Source organism: Fistularia commersonii, chromosome 4 (genome assembly GCF_037954325.1).
Source record: "Fistularia commersonii isolate RoL2024-O1a breed Wild chromosome 4, RoL_Fcom_v1.0, whole genome shotgun sequence".
NCBI classification, from domain to species: Eukaryota; Metazoa; Chordata; class Actinopteri; order Syngnathiformes; family Fistulariidae; genus Fistularia; species Fistularia commersonii.
The window spans coordinates 8,404,168-8,421,685 of NC_141287.1; the positions used below are offsets into that span (position 1 = coordinate 8,404,168).

The 17,518-nt window shown below is 37.6% G+C and overlaps 1 protein-coding gene across 1 annotated transcript; it reads left to right on the plus strand.

The window, feature by feature from the left end:
- Positions 1–147: 147 nt before the first annotated feature.
- Positions 148–16,981, plus strand: kpna3 (karyopherin alpha 3 (importin alpha 4)). Its single transcript, XM_086145072.1, has 17 exons — positions 148–306; positions 4,741–4,785; positions 7,160–7,249; positions 8,230–8,259; positions 8,371–8,423; positions 8,525–8,620; positions 10,347–10,432; positions 11,617–11,703; positions 11,830–11,999; positions 12,260–12,304; positions 12,429–12,560; positions 12,694–12,822; positions 13,378–13,482; positions 13,784–13,855; positions 14,103–14,265; positions 14,445–14,539; positions 14,653–16,981. The coding sequence occupies exons 1-17, from the start codon at positions 238–240 to the stop codon at positions 14,749–14,751; spliced, it is 1,566 nt and encodes a 521-aa protein (XP_086001198.1). The 5' UTR covers positions 148–237; the 3' UTR covers positions 14,752–16,981.
- The last annotated feature ends 537 nt before the right edge of the window (positions 16,982–17,518 follow it).

Here is a 17,518-nt window from a genome sequence, read left to right on the forward strand (position 1 = left end):
TTTGACAGTCGTCTGAGCCCCGAATTTTATAATTACTGCATTGGGGAAGCCGTGAAAACAGGACAACCCATGCAGGATATACGCCTTAACTCCTCCTTTCACTGCGATCCGTTACGTCCGCCTCCCCCCTCCTCCTCTCCCCCCTGACGGAGCCAGCAACAGCACCGGAGCTGCCGTGCCTTGTCTTTCACGGAGGAGAACCCGAAAGCCGGAGTCACAGCGAAACCCCTCACAGCCATGGCAGAAAACGCCGGCTTGGAAAACCACCGCATTAAAAGCTTTAAAAACAAGGGACGTGATGTCGAGGTGAGATGACGTTTATTTTAAGTGCGACTCTTCAAAATAATGATCAAGATCGTTTTTACGTAGAAACGACATTCTTTGGGCCTCGTCGGGCAGCCTGGCCCCGGTTGCTGCTTTCAGCTATCATTAGTTAGCTAGCGTATGCAATGGGCAGAGTTTACAATCAGAAGTCCTCATTGGCCTTTCTTTTCACCGTAGCTTTTTTGGCTGAATAAAAAAATGATAGCAATTATTATCCCGCATATGGTCTCGGCCTACTTGTATTATACTTTCAACATAGAACGCAGCATCGCAGTTGGATTTTAGAGAATTAAGTGTAGCCATGTAGCTAACTGTCACAGGTAACAAGCTAGCAGGATGGACACCGGTAGCTTGTGCGGTAGGGCCTGACCGGCATTATCATTTTGACATTTTAAAGCAGGCTTAGGTTAAAAGGGATCAGTTTTTGCCTATCAGTTTGCGTCCAAATCTTTGAATGTTGATAAAACGTTAATTTTGGTTGAACTAAGGTAACTTAGTGTGTTCACATCCGTTCAAGGCAATAATTGCCACTCCTTGCTAGCAGACCTAGTCAAGCAAATGGCTAACGTGCAGTACCAGGGGAGTGAGTTACCCTTCAGACTAGCTAAGAAATTGCGATTCGTTAAAAATAATGGGATGATTTTAGTTTTATGGCGCAGAGTGACGATAACAGTGATATTTTACAGGATACATAATTCAATGGCATTGGCTTATTGTGTGATTAACACCATATTCAGAAAGGTGTCACTCGGATATCGCTGAGCTCACAGTGCCATAACTGAAGCTATGTTCATATCTCTCGTTATAGCGTTATTTTGTACACTTATTGAAGTAATTACGTTTCCCAAAACATATATCATGATTTGGTTTTGTTTGTCGTGTCGGCAGATCACTTTGGGACTACGTCCGGTTTCGCAAGTATTGCTCAAACCTGGTCTGCTGGACATTGCAGCATCCTTAACGAATACGATGCCAAATGTGCTCCTTACTTTCTCTATCTTTAAATTACATGATGACTAGATCATTTGTGAAACTATTTACAGAATCGCTGTAATAATGGAAGCAAACGGTGTTCTACCTAAAGGCAAACCTCTTGAACATCTCATCTCATTCTCTTTGTACAATGAAATATATGTATTTAACTACCTGCTTTCCCATTATTGTATTTTGAACACATGACTGCTGGGTTGTTCTCATCTAGTGATAATCCTGACATAATCCCCATACAACTGTATGTCTGAAGCCAGCCTTCAAAATCTGTCATGATGTCAGCTGCAGTTTCAGCAACCTTAAAGCACAGATTGATGCCCCATAGTTGGTTGTTTTGAAAGTTGGAGTCAGTGTGACAAGCACATGGCTACTCTGACAAACAGACCGACAGACTTTGCCAAATGCATTCTTGATGCTATTTCAGGCATCCTGGGTGTATGAGTGCTGTTCAGCTAGCATGCTCAGCATGAATTTATGCCCTCCTAAATGAATGACTCGGTCTAAAGCTGGGAAAAAAAAAATATAAAAGTGGAGTTGGATGTTATTTATTTAGGTCAGGCACAACAGATTTCCCCCTGTTTGTGACAACACTTGGGGCAGCTTTGAAAGGCAAACTGATGAAGTCTTACATGGTGCATATTGTTTAGTCCTTTGTATTCCTCGATAAGACTGTTTTCAAATGAATTCCAACAACCAGTAGCAACACGAAAAATACAATTTTATATTTTTAATTTTTTATGACAGAGAATGGTTTCATCCTCACATAGTTCAGATTTCTTAGCAAATATTTTAGTTCTTCAAGGATGAAGAACTAAAACTATAATTGTTTTCTACTGTAGTATGTTTCATCTTGGGATTATTTAGAAAGATTTTGGCACTTACTGACATGATGGTTGTTTGAAATCAGAATAATGTGTTGCTTGTCGTTCTTTTTGCTGTTCATGAAACAACTTAAAACTGGTGTGTTTCCAAATAGCGTAATAGGTTTTATCTGCCATATTGACCCAAGGCTCGATTTTCTACTTAGAAAACGAGTGAAGTCACAAAAGGAAATGCATCAACCTAGTGTGATTATCTTGATTTTATGAACCTTAAAAATACATTTTCTCTGTAATCCAGCTGTACATTGACTGCACTGTGTTGCCTTATTGGCAATTTCCCCCCAAGGAGCATGTTTCAGTTGTCATAGCTGGTAGGATTCGTATTTTTATATTTTATTCTTTTTTTGGTTTGAAACAATATGAAATGATAAAATGAATATGTTCTATTTTGGCTGTTCCAAATGTATTTATGTTTATACCCAATAGCATCTTTAATAACAGTGAAAAAGAGGTTTCAATACCACCCAAAGCCCTGGTTTTCAAAGGAATGTTTTTTTTTCACACTAATGATACAATGATTATATCATTAATAAGATAGAGGACATCTGTTGTCAAATTTTATTTTGGTAACTGGAATTAGTTTTTTTCCTAGAAGGACACTTAAGTTCAGTTGCCATGATATTATTTGACAGCGATTTACCGTGACCTCGATGACTGAGAATCTTCACAGATATAAGACTTTTTCTTCGTTTTTAAGGTATGTAAATGGATCAAAGTTCCAAAGAAGAAAAATGCCAATTTGGGTATAGTATGACAAATGATAATCATGGACAAAAATAAATAACTTTCATCAACCCTGTTATGTCATAGCCATTTGAACGTGTAACATCATAGAAACATCAATGCCAAATTAGCCAGATGACCTTATTTCAAACCATTCTATACTAAATTTCATTAACAAAGTTTGTTTTAGTTTTGTTGTGGTTGTGTCAAGTTGTACAACTTCCTAAAACATTGGGATGTGCTTTTCCAGTTGTTTAGAGGTTAAGTGTAGTTTATGGTCAGGTCACCTTATAGTGTCACATCTAGCCAAAATAACAAGAAGAAGAAATAAGGCAATTGGACATTAAATTGACATGAAATACTTTAAATTGAGTCACTATTTACTGTGGTACTTCTCTGAGACAATCCTCCTTTTTCTTGGCATGCATTTAACTTTCTTTGCCATGCACTCAAATATTTTGGGAACATGACCCAATACTAGCATCAAGGAAGTACGTTTTTTTTTTTCTTTTTGTTCTTTCTTTTAATTGTAGGATTTTGATGGTTTGCTGTGGTTGGGAGACACCTCCATGGCCTCCTGAGTTATGACTGCCCCAGATTACGCAAGAGGCTATTTAGGAAGGCAACATGAACCTCTTCAAACAGTCACAAGATCTCAGTCCATCTCAAACTGCTCCAGATCAACTACAAATCTGATGGATGTAGATTTAGAAATTATTCAGATCTCATTTTTTTCCCCTTTAGGTTTCAGTATATCTTATCCCCTTATCAGCTTTTATTTATGTAGGATTCAGTCAGATTAAATAGGGATAAATTATCTACGTACCTGAGTTTTTTTTTTATGTCTTAATATCATTGAATGACATGGCTAATAACAAGGTGTAAATTTTTATGGGTGCCTCAATATGAGACACACACACACACACATATATATGTATGTATTTACGCATGGGTATGTATGTATGTATGTATGTGTGTGTGTATATCTAAAACATATATATATGTGTGTGTGTGTGTGCGCGCGTGTGTATGTATATATATATATATATATATATATATATATATATATATATAAACATATGTGTGTGTGTGTGTGTGTATGATTATTTTTGTGCTGTAAATTTTGTTGACGGTTCAATGTCCAAAAAAGATTTCAATACAAATTGACTAATGTTTTAATTTCAAATCATTTAGGGGATTTACTGTCAATCTATTTAAGATTCAAACTAGTCGGACAAGAATTACATTTTCATGTGAATGTAAAAGTAGGCGAGATGCGATAGTCAGCTGTTGATAGTTTTGTCATAGTAGTAAAAAAAAAAAACTGCCATTAATTGCTGATAATTTTCCATTTAACCAATGAAAGCAATCTGTCACTAAAGCACATAACAGTCAGAATGATAATCAAAACTGTGCTTTTTTGTTGCATCGATGAAAATCTTATCTTGATTTTAATTAAATTTGAGTGTTACCAGTGACAATGCAAAAAAATGCAACTCTACAACTCTCTGTGGGTTGTTGTGACATGGCTGTGACTGTGTGACCGTGTTTTCCTCCCTACCAATTTGTAAATTGGTTAATTCAACCTTTTTCCTCCTCAATCCTCTTTACAGCTCTCCAGGAACTGAAACATTTTGGATCTATGCCAAAATAACATGTTTCACACATTAATCATTGCATTCCATCTTGATAGAATAGACCACAGAATTAGAAGATGTCTTGTTAACACAATATTAAATTGTCCTGTCAGGCAAGGTAATGAAACATATTTAAAATGCCTACAGCAGATATTTAACATATATCTTGTTTTCTTTTTTTACAGACTATGAGAAGACATCGAAATGAGGTGACGGTTGAGTTGAGAAAGGTAACAAAAGAAACAAATATGAATACCTCACTGCACATCAGGCTTTATTACACAGTTACCACAGTCTAGAAGATTGTCATCAACTGCATTCAGGAAAGCTGAGAAAGCAGATGAGGCACCTGTATGGTTAGGATAAAGTGAAAGACATGGTGGTGGTGTTCAGAAAAGAGCAGGAGATGAAAATCTACAAAGTTGGCTATTATTAGATCCCTGCTCAAGCTTTAAATGAAATGGGTCATATTATGACAAATCACCACTACTACAACTTTGCAAGCCATGGTTTCCATCTGCATTGCTGCATCTTTTGAAAGACAGACAACCATTCACTCTTTCATTGACACATCTGGGAAATTTTCCCCACTTTTCCAATTAACCTGCTGCATGTTTTTGGACTGTGGAAAGAAACCCGAGCAAACATACGAACTCCACAGAGAAAGGTCCCCTGTCAGAATCAAAATTGGAGTCCTCCATGCTGTGAGGCCAAAGTGCTAACCACTGAACTACTGTGCTGCCCCGCTTCCAATTTCCACTTTTGAAATTATTCTGAATCTTTCCTGTTTAATGGAATCCAACTCTAATTTGTTCAAATTAGATAATTATATAGATGAAAATATCTTTTTAAAATCCCTTCTTTTTTTTTACATTTCTCAACACCCTGTTTGGCAGCATTATAGTGTCTTTTCAACTTTTAAGATATAAGGGGCATCATGAATCATTATTATACCGGCACCAGCAAAGTACATTGTTTGAAATAAAGATATACTAGACAATGTTCTTTGACTATTGAATCTCTAGAGCTAAAATGGCTGTTGTATGTGAACACGAAATGTGTGAAGCTCCGTTTTTTTTTAGGCATCAACTTCAGTAATAGCCAAGGTTTATTCAGAAGAAAGTCCTACTATTCAGTCACTTTACATACAGCCAGATTGGCAATATGTGACAACTGCATTTCAACCATCATGGTTGAACCAGCAGGCAGCCACTCAGTACTGGGACCAGTTTGGGGTTCAGTGCTTCCTCCTGACAGGCTAGGTAGAGCTTGGGAATGGAACTAGAATTGTGTTATTACAGGATGACCTCTCTGACCACCTGAGCCAGGCTGCCCTCAGTGCTGTCAAAGATATAATACCAAGGAAAATTGAAACCTGCTGAAAAGTAATATCCATTTTGATTAGAAGCAGTCAAAAGGAAGTGATCCTTGTCAATAGTGTGATCTGTCACACCAGAGCTGTTATATTCAACCTCGAAAGGGAACACTGGCAATGACTGATTCGGACAGACCAAATGGTAAATAAACAGACTTTATATAACACATCTGTCATTTAATGACCACTCTGAGTGCTTTTCTTACATCACCGTCACATTTACCCCCTGACTCACACGTTCACATAGTTTTGGCAGAAGGACCTAGACAATGTGCCAACTTTTACTAACACATCAAGCCAGATACCCTCAGATTATGAGAAGGGAAGTCTTCAACCTCATTATCTTTACCCCAAACCACTGAATATTAAGACGAAATATTCAGTATTGTAGCTTGACATAATGGATTAAAATAAATCCCTGTAGTGTAGTGTTTGTGCATATGTGTGTGCTTGCTTTTAAAGCAAATAAAAACACTGATTAGATAAGCAGCATTTGTAAGAGTAAAAACCTAACCCTTCCAACAACATTTAATGAAACAGACATGACATGGTGTTGGGGACATTTTATATTCAGGTTGTGGATAAAATGTTTGTGCCCACTAACAGCTAACTTATAAATTCAAATTTTGATATTGGTTGTTATCATCCATCGTAACTAGTTGAATTGTCTGAATTCATAGAACTTCAGAGAAGAGACTGAATATTTGCCATCAACGAAGTAGAAAAGCACAGCCAACATTGGAGAGAACTGACAGAATCCGGGATATTAAAGCGTACGTCATTATTGCTGTGAAGTGCTGAGGTGGTCTCAAGTCATATACATCCATTTAGTTGGATCAGGGCATGAAGAAACACTGCACTAGCTGATTAGTCATCACTGACGCACACCAGCATGATGCTCAGGAATGTAGGGCAAGGGAATCTCCTCCTACTACATGCCCCGCAAAAAGATGAAATGTGTGTATCTGTATATTTCCAGTTATGTATGAAAGGTTTGGATGCAATCTCTTTCAGAAATGTCTATATACATGCTTTTCAGTATAGGATTCTGACTATCTCATTTTGACTGTGATTTCTAGTTTCAAGGTTTTATCCAAGAAATAAGCTTTTAAAATAGGGAGAAATGTTTCAGGAAGACCTAGATTCACTGTTAATGCTGTCATGAATTCTTAAATAACACCTCCCCCCTCTCCTTATTGCTTTGCTGCCTTTTTTTTTCCTCCTGTCAGACCAAACGAGACGAACATCTGCTGAAGAAAAGAAACGTCCCCCTGGAAGAGTGCCTGGAGGACTCTGATGTCGACTCAGACTTCAAAGTAGTAAGTGTGGGTTTGTTGGTTGATGCTAAAGTAGGAGGGATGCAGTCAGACAGGATTGTCAGGCTGAAAGGGTCATCAAAGTGGCAATCAAGTCGACCTGAATCTGTGGTTTAACACATTAAAGCTGATATTTTGTGGATGTCACTGTGACGCATTCAAATAAAGATTTTTGAAGGCCCTATTTTCATTATGTAAACTAAATTGCTAGACTAAATCAAATTAGACAATGCCATCCCTATAAGTCTGTGTGAATAGCTGTTTGGTCAACCTTGACCTACTGCCGGGTACCTTTTTTTGCACTCTCTTGTGTCCTCAGGATTAAGGTTGAACTGACTTCATTTTTCCATACATTCTTTTTAACTTATTGATAGGTATAATTTTTCTCTCACATTAATTTGTGCATTATGATACATATGTGTTTAAATCTCATATTAAAGACTAATAAATGAGAGCTTTCCCTACACATAATCAACCCAATACTAAGGCATTCTTAGAATGTCATCTTTTGGCACATAAGATACAGAAGAATGTACATTAAATAAGAACAACTTCATCTCAATTACACACATTTCATGCCAAATTTTTGATATTTCTGTTGTTGTATCAGAAAGGTGAACATTTTTTGCCAAAGCTGATATTTTGTTTTATTGCCGTTGTTCCTTTTGGGTCTAAAAATCTTGTCTCTTTAAAGTAACTATGAAATTATAATTCTTTCTCAAGCATATTACTAATTTTTTTTTGTTTCACAATACCCCATTTATTTAAAAAATTATTATATTCTAAATTGCTAGTATGTTGGATATGATGCAAAATTATTTAAAAGATCCCTTAGCCTTGGAGCTACAAATTGTCATTGGAAACGTTTCACCCCAGAGTTAATTGTTCTGTTCTAATTTTCTTATGGCAAGGATTTGTTGATACAGACTATTATAGTTGGATTCTGACACCATTATTATTGACTTACATTTTTCTCTGTGCAGCAACATGTCACACTTGATACCATCTTAGAGGTAAGAATTTACACTTTCTCTTTCCTATCATGTACCTGCAAGATCTTCTCAAATGTTTGCCTGTGACGTTGTGGTTATTTTTATTGTGGCCTTCACTTTTGTCACTAAAAGAACGCTACCAGTGATAACGCAGTTATACAGCTCAGTGCTGTACAGGCAGCCAGGTGAGTGACTGACAATATGCACAAACATATTTGGACACAGCTGGTTTTTTTTTTTAATTCAGCATAAGTATTCTCATTCCTTTTTTTTTTTTTGTGGTTAGAAAACTGCTCTCCAGTGACAGAAACCCACCAATCGATGACTTGATAAACTCAGGGATCCTTCCCATTTTAGTCAAATGTCTGGAAAGAGATGACAAGTAAGTTATTTTTCAAACTCTTGGTTTAGTTCAGCATGTAAGAACGGGACGTTCTGGCTGATAACATAGTAGAAGGCTTTGTGGTATTTGATGGATTACTGATGCTGCTACTTGCCACAGAAGCTTTGTGTTTTTGGCAGATGTGTATGTCCATGTATTTGCATGCTAGTGTGTATGGATATTCAGAGAGCAGTTGGCTGGTCCTCTGTCAAGTTCAAGCATAAATATAACTGCATTCCTGCCTCTGGGTGTTCCAGAATTCCCAGGACCTTGTGTTCACGGAATTTGGGGAGAATGAATAGTTTGGATGAAAGAACATTAGTAAGCTTTCATGCTTTTAGGATGGGAATGAACAACAGACAACTGTAATTCTTCTGATAATGAAGTTTATATTGGACATTGCTGTGACATTGTATGTGAGACCTGCAAAACTCAGCAACTTGCAGCTTATTGTTAATCAGGTGACTCATTTAATTGGTTTAACAAAGTCTTTTTGAAGAAAGTTATTAGACACCCTCACAACAATCTCCAAAGCCATACTGGTAATGAACTTTTGTGCTTTTGTTGAAAGGAGCTTTTACAAAATTTCAACAGTTAAATGCTCGATGAATTGGTTAAAAACAGCAGATAAAAGTTGAAAATTGCCAAACTATTTTGAATTAGGATTCTTAAAAAAAAAGAACAAGTACGTTTCAGTGAAACAAGAACACTCAAAGAACTTATAGAACAATGACTGTCTATACCTAATAAGTTTGTCTGCATCTTTAAAAGAAACATTTCTTTGTAAAATCTAACAGAAGAGACTATATGTATGTATGTATGTATGTATGTCTGTATGTATGTATGTATGTGGTTCTATAGGTAGAATTATAGCATCTGTCAAACAAGGAGATCGTGTCCACTAGTAGTTAATTGTTCTGGAGCATTTAACGTACTTGAGCCCCACAGTTTCAAAATTAAGTTGAAGTATTTAAGATCTGTGCAGAGTTGTCGTTCACTGTGGCTTCATCATGACATCTCTCATTAAGTCAACCTCCCCTGCTGTGCATGGACTCAAGCTCGGGCTTGATTCCCCATGCAGGTACCCATTTGTTTGTAAAGCAGCAAAAGCCAGTACTTTATGGATAAAAAAAAAGGGAGATTGATTACTAATTGATCCTATGGAATAAAAATAAGATGAGAAAGCAAGAACAAAATCTGCTTTGCTGTCGATTAATGTACCTTATTTATCTTAGTTACAAAAGGATTGGCCAAATATGCTACTTATTTTAACATCCAATTACTGTTACTTATTTCACAAAGATCCTTTCGCAGTTCTTTGGTTAATCAACACGTTTAACCCTCTCTTACAATTTGCTTTTAAACTCAGTAAAAAAAACAAGATCTTAGATATACTCCATCCTCTAGGTGTCATAATTTTGAAAACATCTTTTACTCTCAAATGTATTTCATGTCTTACCTACCATTTGAATAAAATGTAAAAAAAACAGCAAGTATTTTTAAAAAATAAAGCAAGGAATTTTGAGATCCTAATATGTTTTGCAAGTATCAGGAATACATTTTGTAATGGTGATTTTTAGAGAGCTAAGCCTTTGTTTACTGGCTAGTGTGGAGATCATTTTTCAGTTTTATGTGTAACACTTTGTTGCATTTCTTAAAATTCAGGATCCAGTGCCTTTTAAAAGATAGAATTTTTCTTAAACTACTTCTTTGTTGTGTCTCTTAGCCCTTCTCTTCAGTTTGAGGCAGCCTGGGCTCTGACCAACATTGCCTCTGGGACGTCAGCACAGACTCAAGCTGTGGTTAAATCTAGTAAGTTGATCCCTACTATGCTACTTTATAAAATCGCTTAGATTTTTGGTTCCATCATGCGAGATAAGGAAAGCAATGCATGTCTTAAACAGTCCTTGAATTTATACTAAAACCTTGAAAAACAGATTTTTCCTTTACAATGTGTTAAAAAATAGAGTAGTTGACTTTTATAGAACATAAGATTTAGAGTCAATATGAGCAAACCTGAGTATAGCTGGTAGTCTAGAATCTAGATAAGCTCATTTTGACCTGTGAGGAGGTCATTTGGGCAGATGAAAAACCAAGTTGTGCAAAAACATGTGATTGCAAAGAAGGAAATTCTTGTTTTCAGTCATGAATTGCAAGTAAACTCTTGTTCAGGTAGCTATTCATTTATGGAGTCCCATATGCATTAGAATGAGCATATATCAGGGTATCCTTCAGGGGTAATCTTCCACTTGATAGTTTATTACCCTGGGTTGCACATGAGCCTCTTCTAACACCTCTATGACTCAATTACTTCTTAAATACCTCCCCTCAGGTTAGAGAGGGCCACAATGGTTATAGCTACAATTTTAAAAGCTTCACAATGGAAGTCCTTCAAGCAAATGGGTTATAACACAGTACTGTCTCCCTAAGCAGTCTAAAGTGAGCAAAGTGGAAACTGGATTGCAGCAGGAGCTTACCATCATGTAGTTACATTACTTCTAAGTAATTGCTTTTTCTCTGAGATTGTTTAAAAAAAACAGTATTATCATTGAATTTGTTGAAGCTCCAAGTACTGTGTTTAATGCCATCCAGAGATCTGCACTTCTTGTGGATTTTCCACTACTGTCTCCAAATCTTGCATCTGGACATCTGCCATATCTAAGCTAAATTTTGTTGTTATTTACCGGTACTTGAACCAAATGGATCAAAATAACAATGAAACAATGTCAGTAGGATGTTTAACTCTGGCGCTTGGGTGATGTTTTTGCAAATCTGTTTTCAACTTAACAAGCAAACATGTTTTTAAATGTTTTCAGGCAGGTGTACAGATTATTTCATGCTCATAACAGAAAACGATGCGTAAGACTGTTAGGCATTAGCAACTGCTGGATGGTCCCATGTTTCATGGCATCCAACACCTTGAATTGGAGCTACTGCTAAAGCAAAATAATCTTCACTTTAGTTTGTATTTGATATGTTAACGGTTATTTTTCCAGATGCGGTTCCCCTGTTCCTGAAACTCCTACAGTCTCGCCACCAGAACGTTTGCGAACAGGCTGTCTGGGCCTTAGGAAACATTATAGGTTTGTGTGTGTCTGTCATGTATGGCATGGATTTGTGGGGGAGTCTGCGTGTATGTATGTGTGTCTGTGTTTGCACGTGTGTCTGTGTATAAAGATCTATTGACCTATTGCCTCCTTATTACTTAGGTGATGGTCCACAGTGCAGGGATTATGTCATCTGCCTGGGCGTGGTCAAACCCCTACTTTCTTTCATCAGCCCAGCCGTTCCCATCACCTTTCTACGCAATGTTACTTGGGTCATTGTTAATCTCTGCCGCAATAAAGATCCACCGCCACCCATGGAAACTGTGCAAGAGGTGGGATAAATGTATGTGTGTGTGTCAATCCGCACTCCTTTATAGTTGATCGTATTGCTGCAGGCTGAGTCACACAGATTTTGCATACGGCCCCATCACCTCGGGGAATTTCTCACTCCAAAGATCTCTTTGACATTTGAAGTCTTGCCTTGACAGCTATTCCTCTTTTTCCCTTTTGCCCATTTTTTTGCATTCATTTGATCCATCTCTTCCTCTGCCTACATCCAACCCACTCATAACCTACTTTTCTTTCCCCACAGATTTTGCCTGCCCTCTGTGTGCTAATGTGTCACACGGATATGAGTGTAAGTATCAGAAGTGTTTGTCCGAGACAGTTACTCTGCTAGAAAGTTTTGGGAAGATTTTTTTCTTTTTCTCTCTTCCAAATAATATAGGCCATATACATTTTTGTGATTTTTGTCTATTTAGATTCTAGTGGACACAGTGTGGGCTCTGTCTTATCTGACGGATGGGGGCAATGAGCAGATTCAGATGGTCATCGATTCTGGTGTTGTTCAATTTCTTGTGCCTCTACTCAGCCACCAGGAGGTGAAACTTCAGGTGAGACTATTCTGGCTTATTGCTGCTCTCACTTGCATCACAATGTGCTTATCTTTATTCACCATAAATAAAGCGGTTTGATCATTTGAATTTAAAGAATTTTCTGCTTGTTCTTTTTGGTTACAACCCTCAGACTGCAGCTCTGAGAGCCGTTGGGAACATTGTAACAGGAACAGACGAGCAGACACAGGTTGTGCTTAACTGTGACGTCCTCTCACATTTCCAGAATTTGCTCACACATCCTAAAGAAAAGATCAATAAGGTATAACAATAGCAGATTTATATATTATGTTCTATGGTTATAGTTTGAAGTCACCTTCAAGATTTCTTGTAATCACATTGAATGTACAATTGAATCGATATGGGTGTAAAGTGTTGTAGTTTTGTATCATTCTTTTTTGGTTCCTCTTCCTGGACAATTATGATCAATCTTCGATACACTAATAATTGAATGGTTTCCGTCACACTATTTGTGTTCTGGTTTTTGGGTTGTCAGCATTTTTTTTTCCAATGTGCATTCATTTACAGTGGCACTGCCGTTCAATAGAAAAAAAGTCTGACACAATAGCCCTTAATTATTTAAACCCCAAACAATCCTATGTTTGTGTATATTTACATCAAGCATGTAACGGAACGTTACCAGAAGTAACAACAGCAGCAGGTCTAATGATCAAAAATGCCCAAGCATACACTTAAATCCTCATCAAGTCCCACTAATGAATCTTAACAGTGTGTTATGAAAATGGAACTAGGGTGTAAATGGATATTGATGTTTATAAAACCGCTTTTGTTCATTTTTGATTGGTGTCTCTTGTAGGAGGCTGTCTGGTTCTTGTCCAACATAACAGCTGGTAACCAGCAGCAGGTCCAAGCAGTGATAGATGCCGGCCTGATTCCAATGATAATTCAACAACTGGCAAAGGTTTGTGACTTATAATAGAACAAAAAAGAATGTGATTGACTTGTACATTCTTTCTATCTCTTTCTCTCTGGACACAATACAAGACACTAAATTTGGTACTATATGATAGGTATTCTTTCATATTGAGGTGCACTGTTTTTTTATGTCTTTTAACTGGAGAAACAACAAAACTACTGATAAATTCCTAGCTGGGACTTGAGAAATAATTTGGCCAAAATTTACTGGTACTTTACTTGGCATTATGCTAATGTACAGATGAACCGCTATGAACACAACTGAATGACAGCTTGTCTCTCCACAGGGTGACTTTGGCACGCAGAAGGAAGCAGCATGGGCTATCAGCAACCTCACCATTAGTGGGAGAAAAGATCAGGTGAGCTGGGCTCAAGAGACATCTGATTCTTAAGTTTCAATGTATTATACTGGTAACAGATATTATTCAATATAAGAAAAATGGTTTGATAGCTTGTCTCCTTTATTGAGCAATGCCTTACCTTATAAAGAATAAAAAACCTGAACACAATTGTTACAATTCATGACTTGTCATCAACTCACAACACACACAACTGTGTGTGTGTGTATGTGCTTGTGTCCATGTGTGCCATGTATTGTTTATGTAGGTGGAGTTCCTGGTGGAGCAGAGTGTCATTCCACCATTCTGTGACCTGCTCTCAGTGAAAGATTCTCAGGTAGTGCAGGTTGTCCTGGATGGCCTGAAGAACATTCTCATTATGACAGGAGAAGAAGCCAGCACTATTGCAGAGCTCATTGAGGAATGTGGAGGTTTGTGTTTGACCAATGACACTGATCGTACTCTGATTTATTAATCATAACTTTTACATTTACATTACTACTGAGTGCACAATGCTTAGACGATGCACATTCCATCTTCTAAACCATAACTTCATCGTTCACCTTTTGTTTTTTAACAGAATGCATGTTTCTTTGCTTTGATTTCACAGGTTTGGAGAAAATAGAAAATTTGCAGCAGCATGAGAATGAAGATATCTACAAATTAGCCTTTGAGATTATTGATCAGTACTTTTCAGGAGATGATGTAAGTTTACAGAATGCAATGTTTGCTTCCAGAGATGGAAGACAATTCACTGCATAGTAAACAGAAAGGAATCCTTCTCTTCTTGTCCTCATTATTTTTACAATCTTTTACAGATTGATGAAGACCCAACCCTGATTCCTGAAACCACTCAAGGCGGAACCTTTGACTTTGATCCAGCTTCCAACATGCAATCAAAGGAGTTTAATTTCTAAAAAAAAAGAAAGAAAGAAAGAAGAAGCCAGGATGTTTTGTTCAACCAGCTGCACGGGTACTCTGTAATCACCCCAGACATTCATCCATATCTTCTCTAACCTGGCAACCTGGTATCGAAGGATTTACCTAACATTACATCAGCACGGACACTCACCACTGAGGGATTTACTTACCCCCTTATCTGCACTGCGGGGTGTTTTTGTTTGTTTGTTTGTTTTGTTTCGGACATCCTTCAAAGAAAGCAGACACCTAACACAAAAGGCACCATCGAAATCTGGCAACCTGCATCAGGAGGATTGTCACTATTTGCCGCCAGTGCGTCTAAATATCACTTAAAAACAAGCCACAAGGAAGACCGCCTTCGTGGCAACAATCCATTGCCAAATGTCAAATCTTCACAAAGACAACAAGCAACTTTTAAGACACAAAACACGCACACCACACATACTTTTTGACACATGAAATTTGTACCTCAATTAGAAGCCATCATATCACTAATGGGGGAATGGGGGAAGAAATACTGCTGTTTGTTATTTTTCCTTTTCTTTTTTTGTGGTTTATTTTGTGCTTTATCTCCCCTGAATCGTCCTCTGATGCACCCATGCTCACACTGACATACCAGTACACTTTCACTTAATCACACAGATTTCTGATGGCTGGGTACCCCAATAACCCTCTCACCTAGTTTTACGAGTTAATTCCAGAGCTAAGCCATGATTAACCACGGAATCCCCCTCCCCACTCCACATCGGCCACCCTCCCAAGAAAGTTCTGGAACAGGTGGAGGATGAAAGGGCTCGAAAGCAAAAAGAGGACTCTGGCAAACTGACTTGACTTCTGACTTAATGTCATAAATTTTTTTAACATGGCCTCTGAATTATCCAGTGGTGTTAAAAAAATCAAAAATGTGAAGAAAATGCCATAATTCTTTTTTTTTTTCATATACATACAACTGTAATACATGCTAATTGCCTGCTCCTGATTTAGCAGAGCAAACATTTTTAGTTTCTACAGATGTGAGAATCTGTTAGGAGCCACAGAGACTTAAGAGAAGACTAACATGTCAGCTGTAGTGTTAGTTCCACTACAGGACATGCATTTCTGCAGCACAAGTTCAATCATGTCCTGTGATCCAGTGAACTGTTGGCTTGGGACTCCCCTGTAATGTGAAACTGAGAAGGGAGTTTAGAGTATCCTTTGGATACTCTTGGAAAAACTCTAGGTTTTCACTTCATGATTCTTCTGGTTGAGTCTGTGGAGTTTCCATATGTCTGTTTTCTTGGCTTTTTTCCTTTCTACAGTCTTATGCACACTTCTGAGGCATAAAGCTATCTGCCTGCAGAAAAGGACCTAAACTCATTGAAGACTAGGCTTATCAAAGGAGAACTGGTCCTCACCTTTACAGTACTTAACTACTTTTCTGATGAGAGGTCACATGTCATCACTCAATTTGAATAATTGTGCAAATAGTGATGTATATCTCTCCTTGCCATCTAATGAATTAATGACTATATTTACATGAAGCCTGTACAAAGCTGCTGCAGCTGACAGTCATTGGATGGACAATAACCTCACTGTCGAAAATGATGGGAGGGTTTTTTTTTTCCTTTGAAGCAATATTTCTTTGTTTCATTGTTTTTATTTTTGACTTGCATATGTATTATGATGACATGCTGATAAATTGGAACAGGCTTTTTTTTTCCTCTTTGTAGTGGTGACAGGCTGTTTACAGTCCTTTGTCCCAGTTGGTATTCGGGTTCAGTTTGAGTTGTTGAGCCTGACCCGAGCCCTGGTCTTGAAGACTTAATGATCCTCTGGTTGGCTGCTAACTACTGAGGGGTCAGAACAGGGGTTCACCCTGGGGTTTTAAATACGGGGTGGGGTTGTTATGAGCAGCCCAGGCTTGTTTTGGGGACTAGCTGTTTATTACTGAACAAAATTCTAGAGAGGGTGTACAGTCTTGAACTAGCAGACTAGACCGAGCCACTTTAAAGATTTACAATTTCTTTGCCTTGTATCCAAATTGGATACAAGCTTATGTTTGTTGCAAGATTTTTACTTGCTAATGAAAAGTTGTTTTAAATAAAATAATAGAAGAAAAGCAACAGACAGCGTTTTGGCCTGATTGTTTATATCTTTTTATAAATTTTAGATTGAATTCTTCTCTTTAAGGTGGCTCATTGATGCTTTCAACTCTTGTGCATATTAAAGACAAATATGAGTTGAAAATCATTGTGCCTTTTGTTTTTCATTTCAACGAAAACTGGTTCTTATCAAATAGAAATATTCTAGGAGCTTTGGGAGAGTTAAAGCAACCGAAGATGTGGACATAATGAAGTGTTGTCTCCCTGCTGTTAGGAGTCTGCCATGGAAAGGGTCAATGCAACACTGCTGAGTACCTCCTCCAATCATATTCACTGAACATTGTAACACTATTTGTCTCACAGCATTTCCCCTCAAACACCATGAAAACGTTATTGCCATATTGCAGTTGAAATTTTCAAATAATTTCTTCTCATCTCACCCTCAGGACATGATGTGTTTCTGATCTTTACCAAAATAAATCTGCTGTTTAGCCGTTGGATCCTCTGCTTGAAAGTGTTGTGATTCACACATGTGCAAAACTAGTGGGATTGTGAAAGGAAGCAGTGTGTGTGTGTGTGTGTGTGTGTGTGTGTGTGTGTGTGAGTGTGAAAAGCTAAATATTTTGGGTTCTCATATTTTCATTACATAATCATAGCCTTGTAAGGATTACTTTTATGTCCA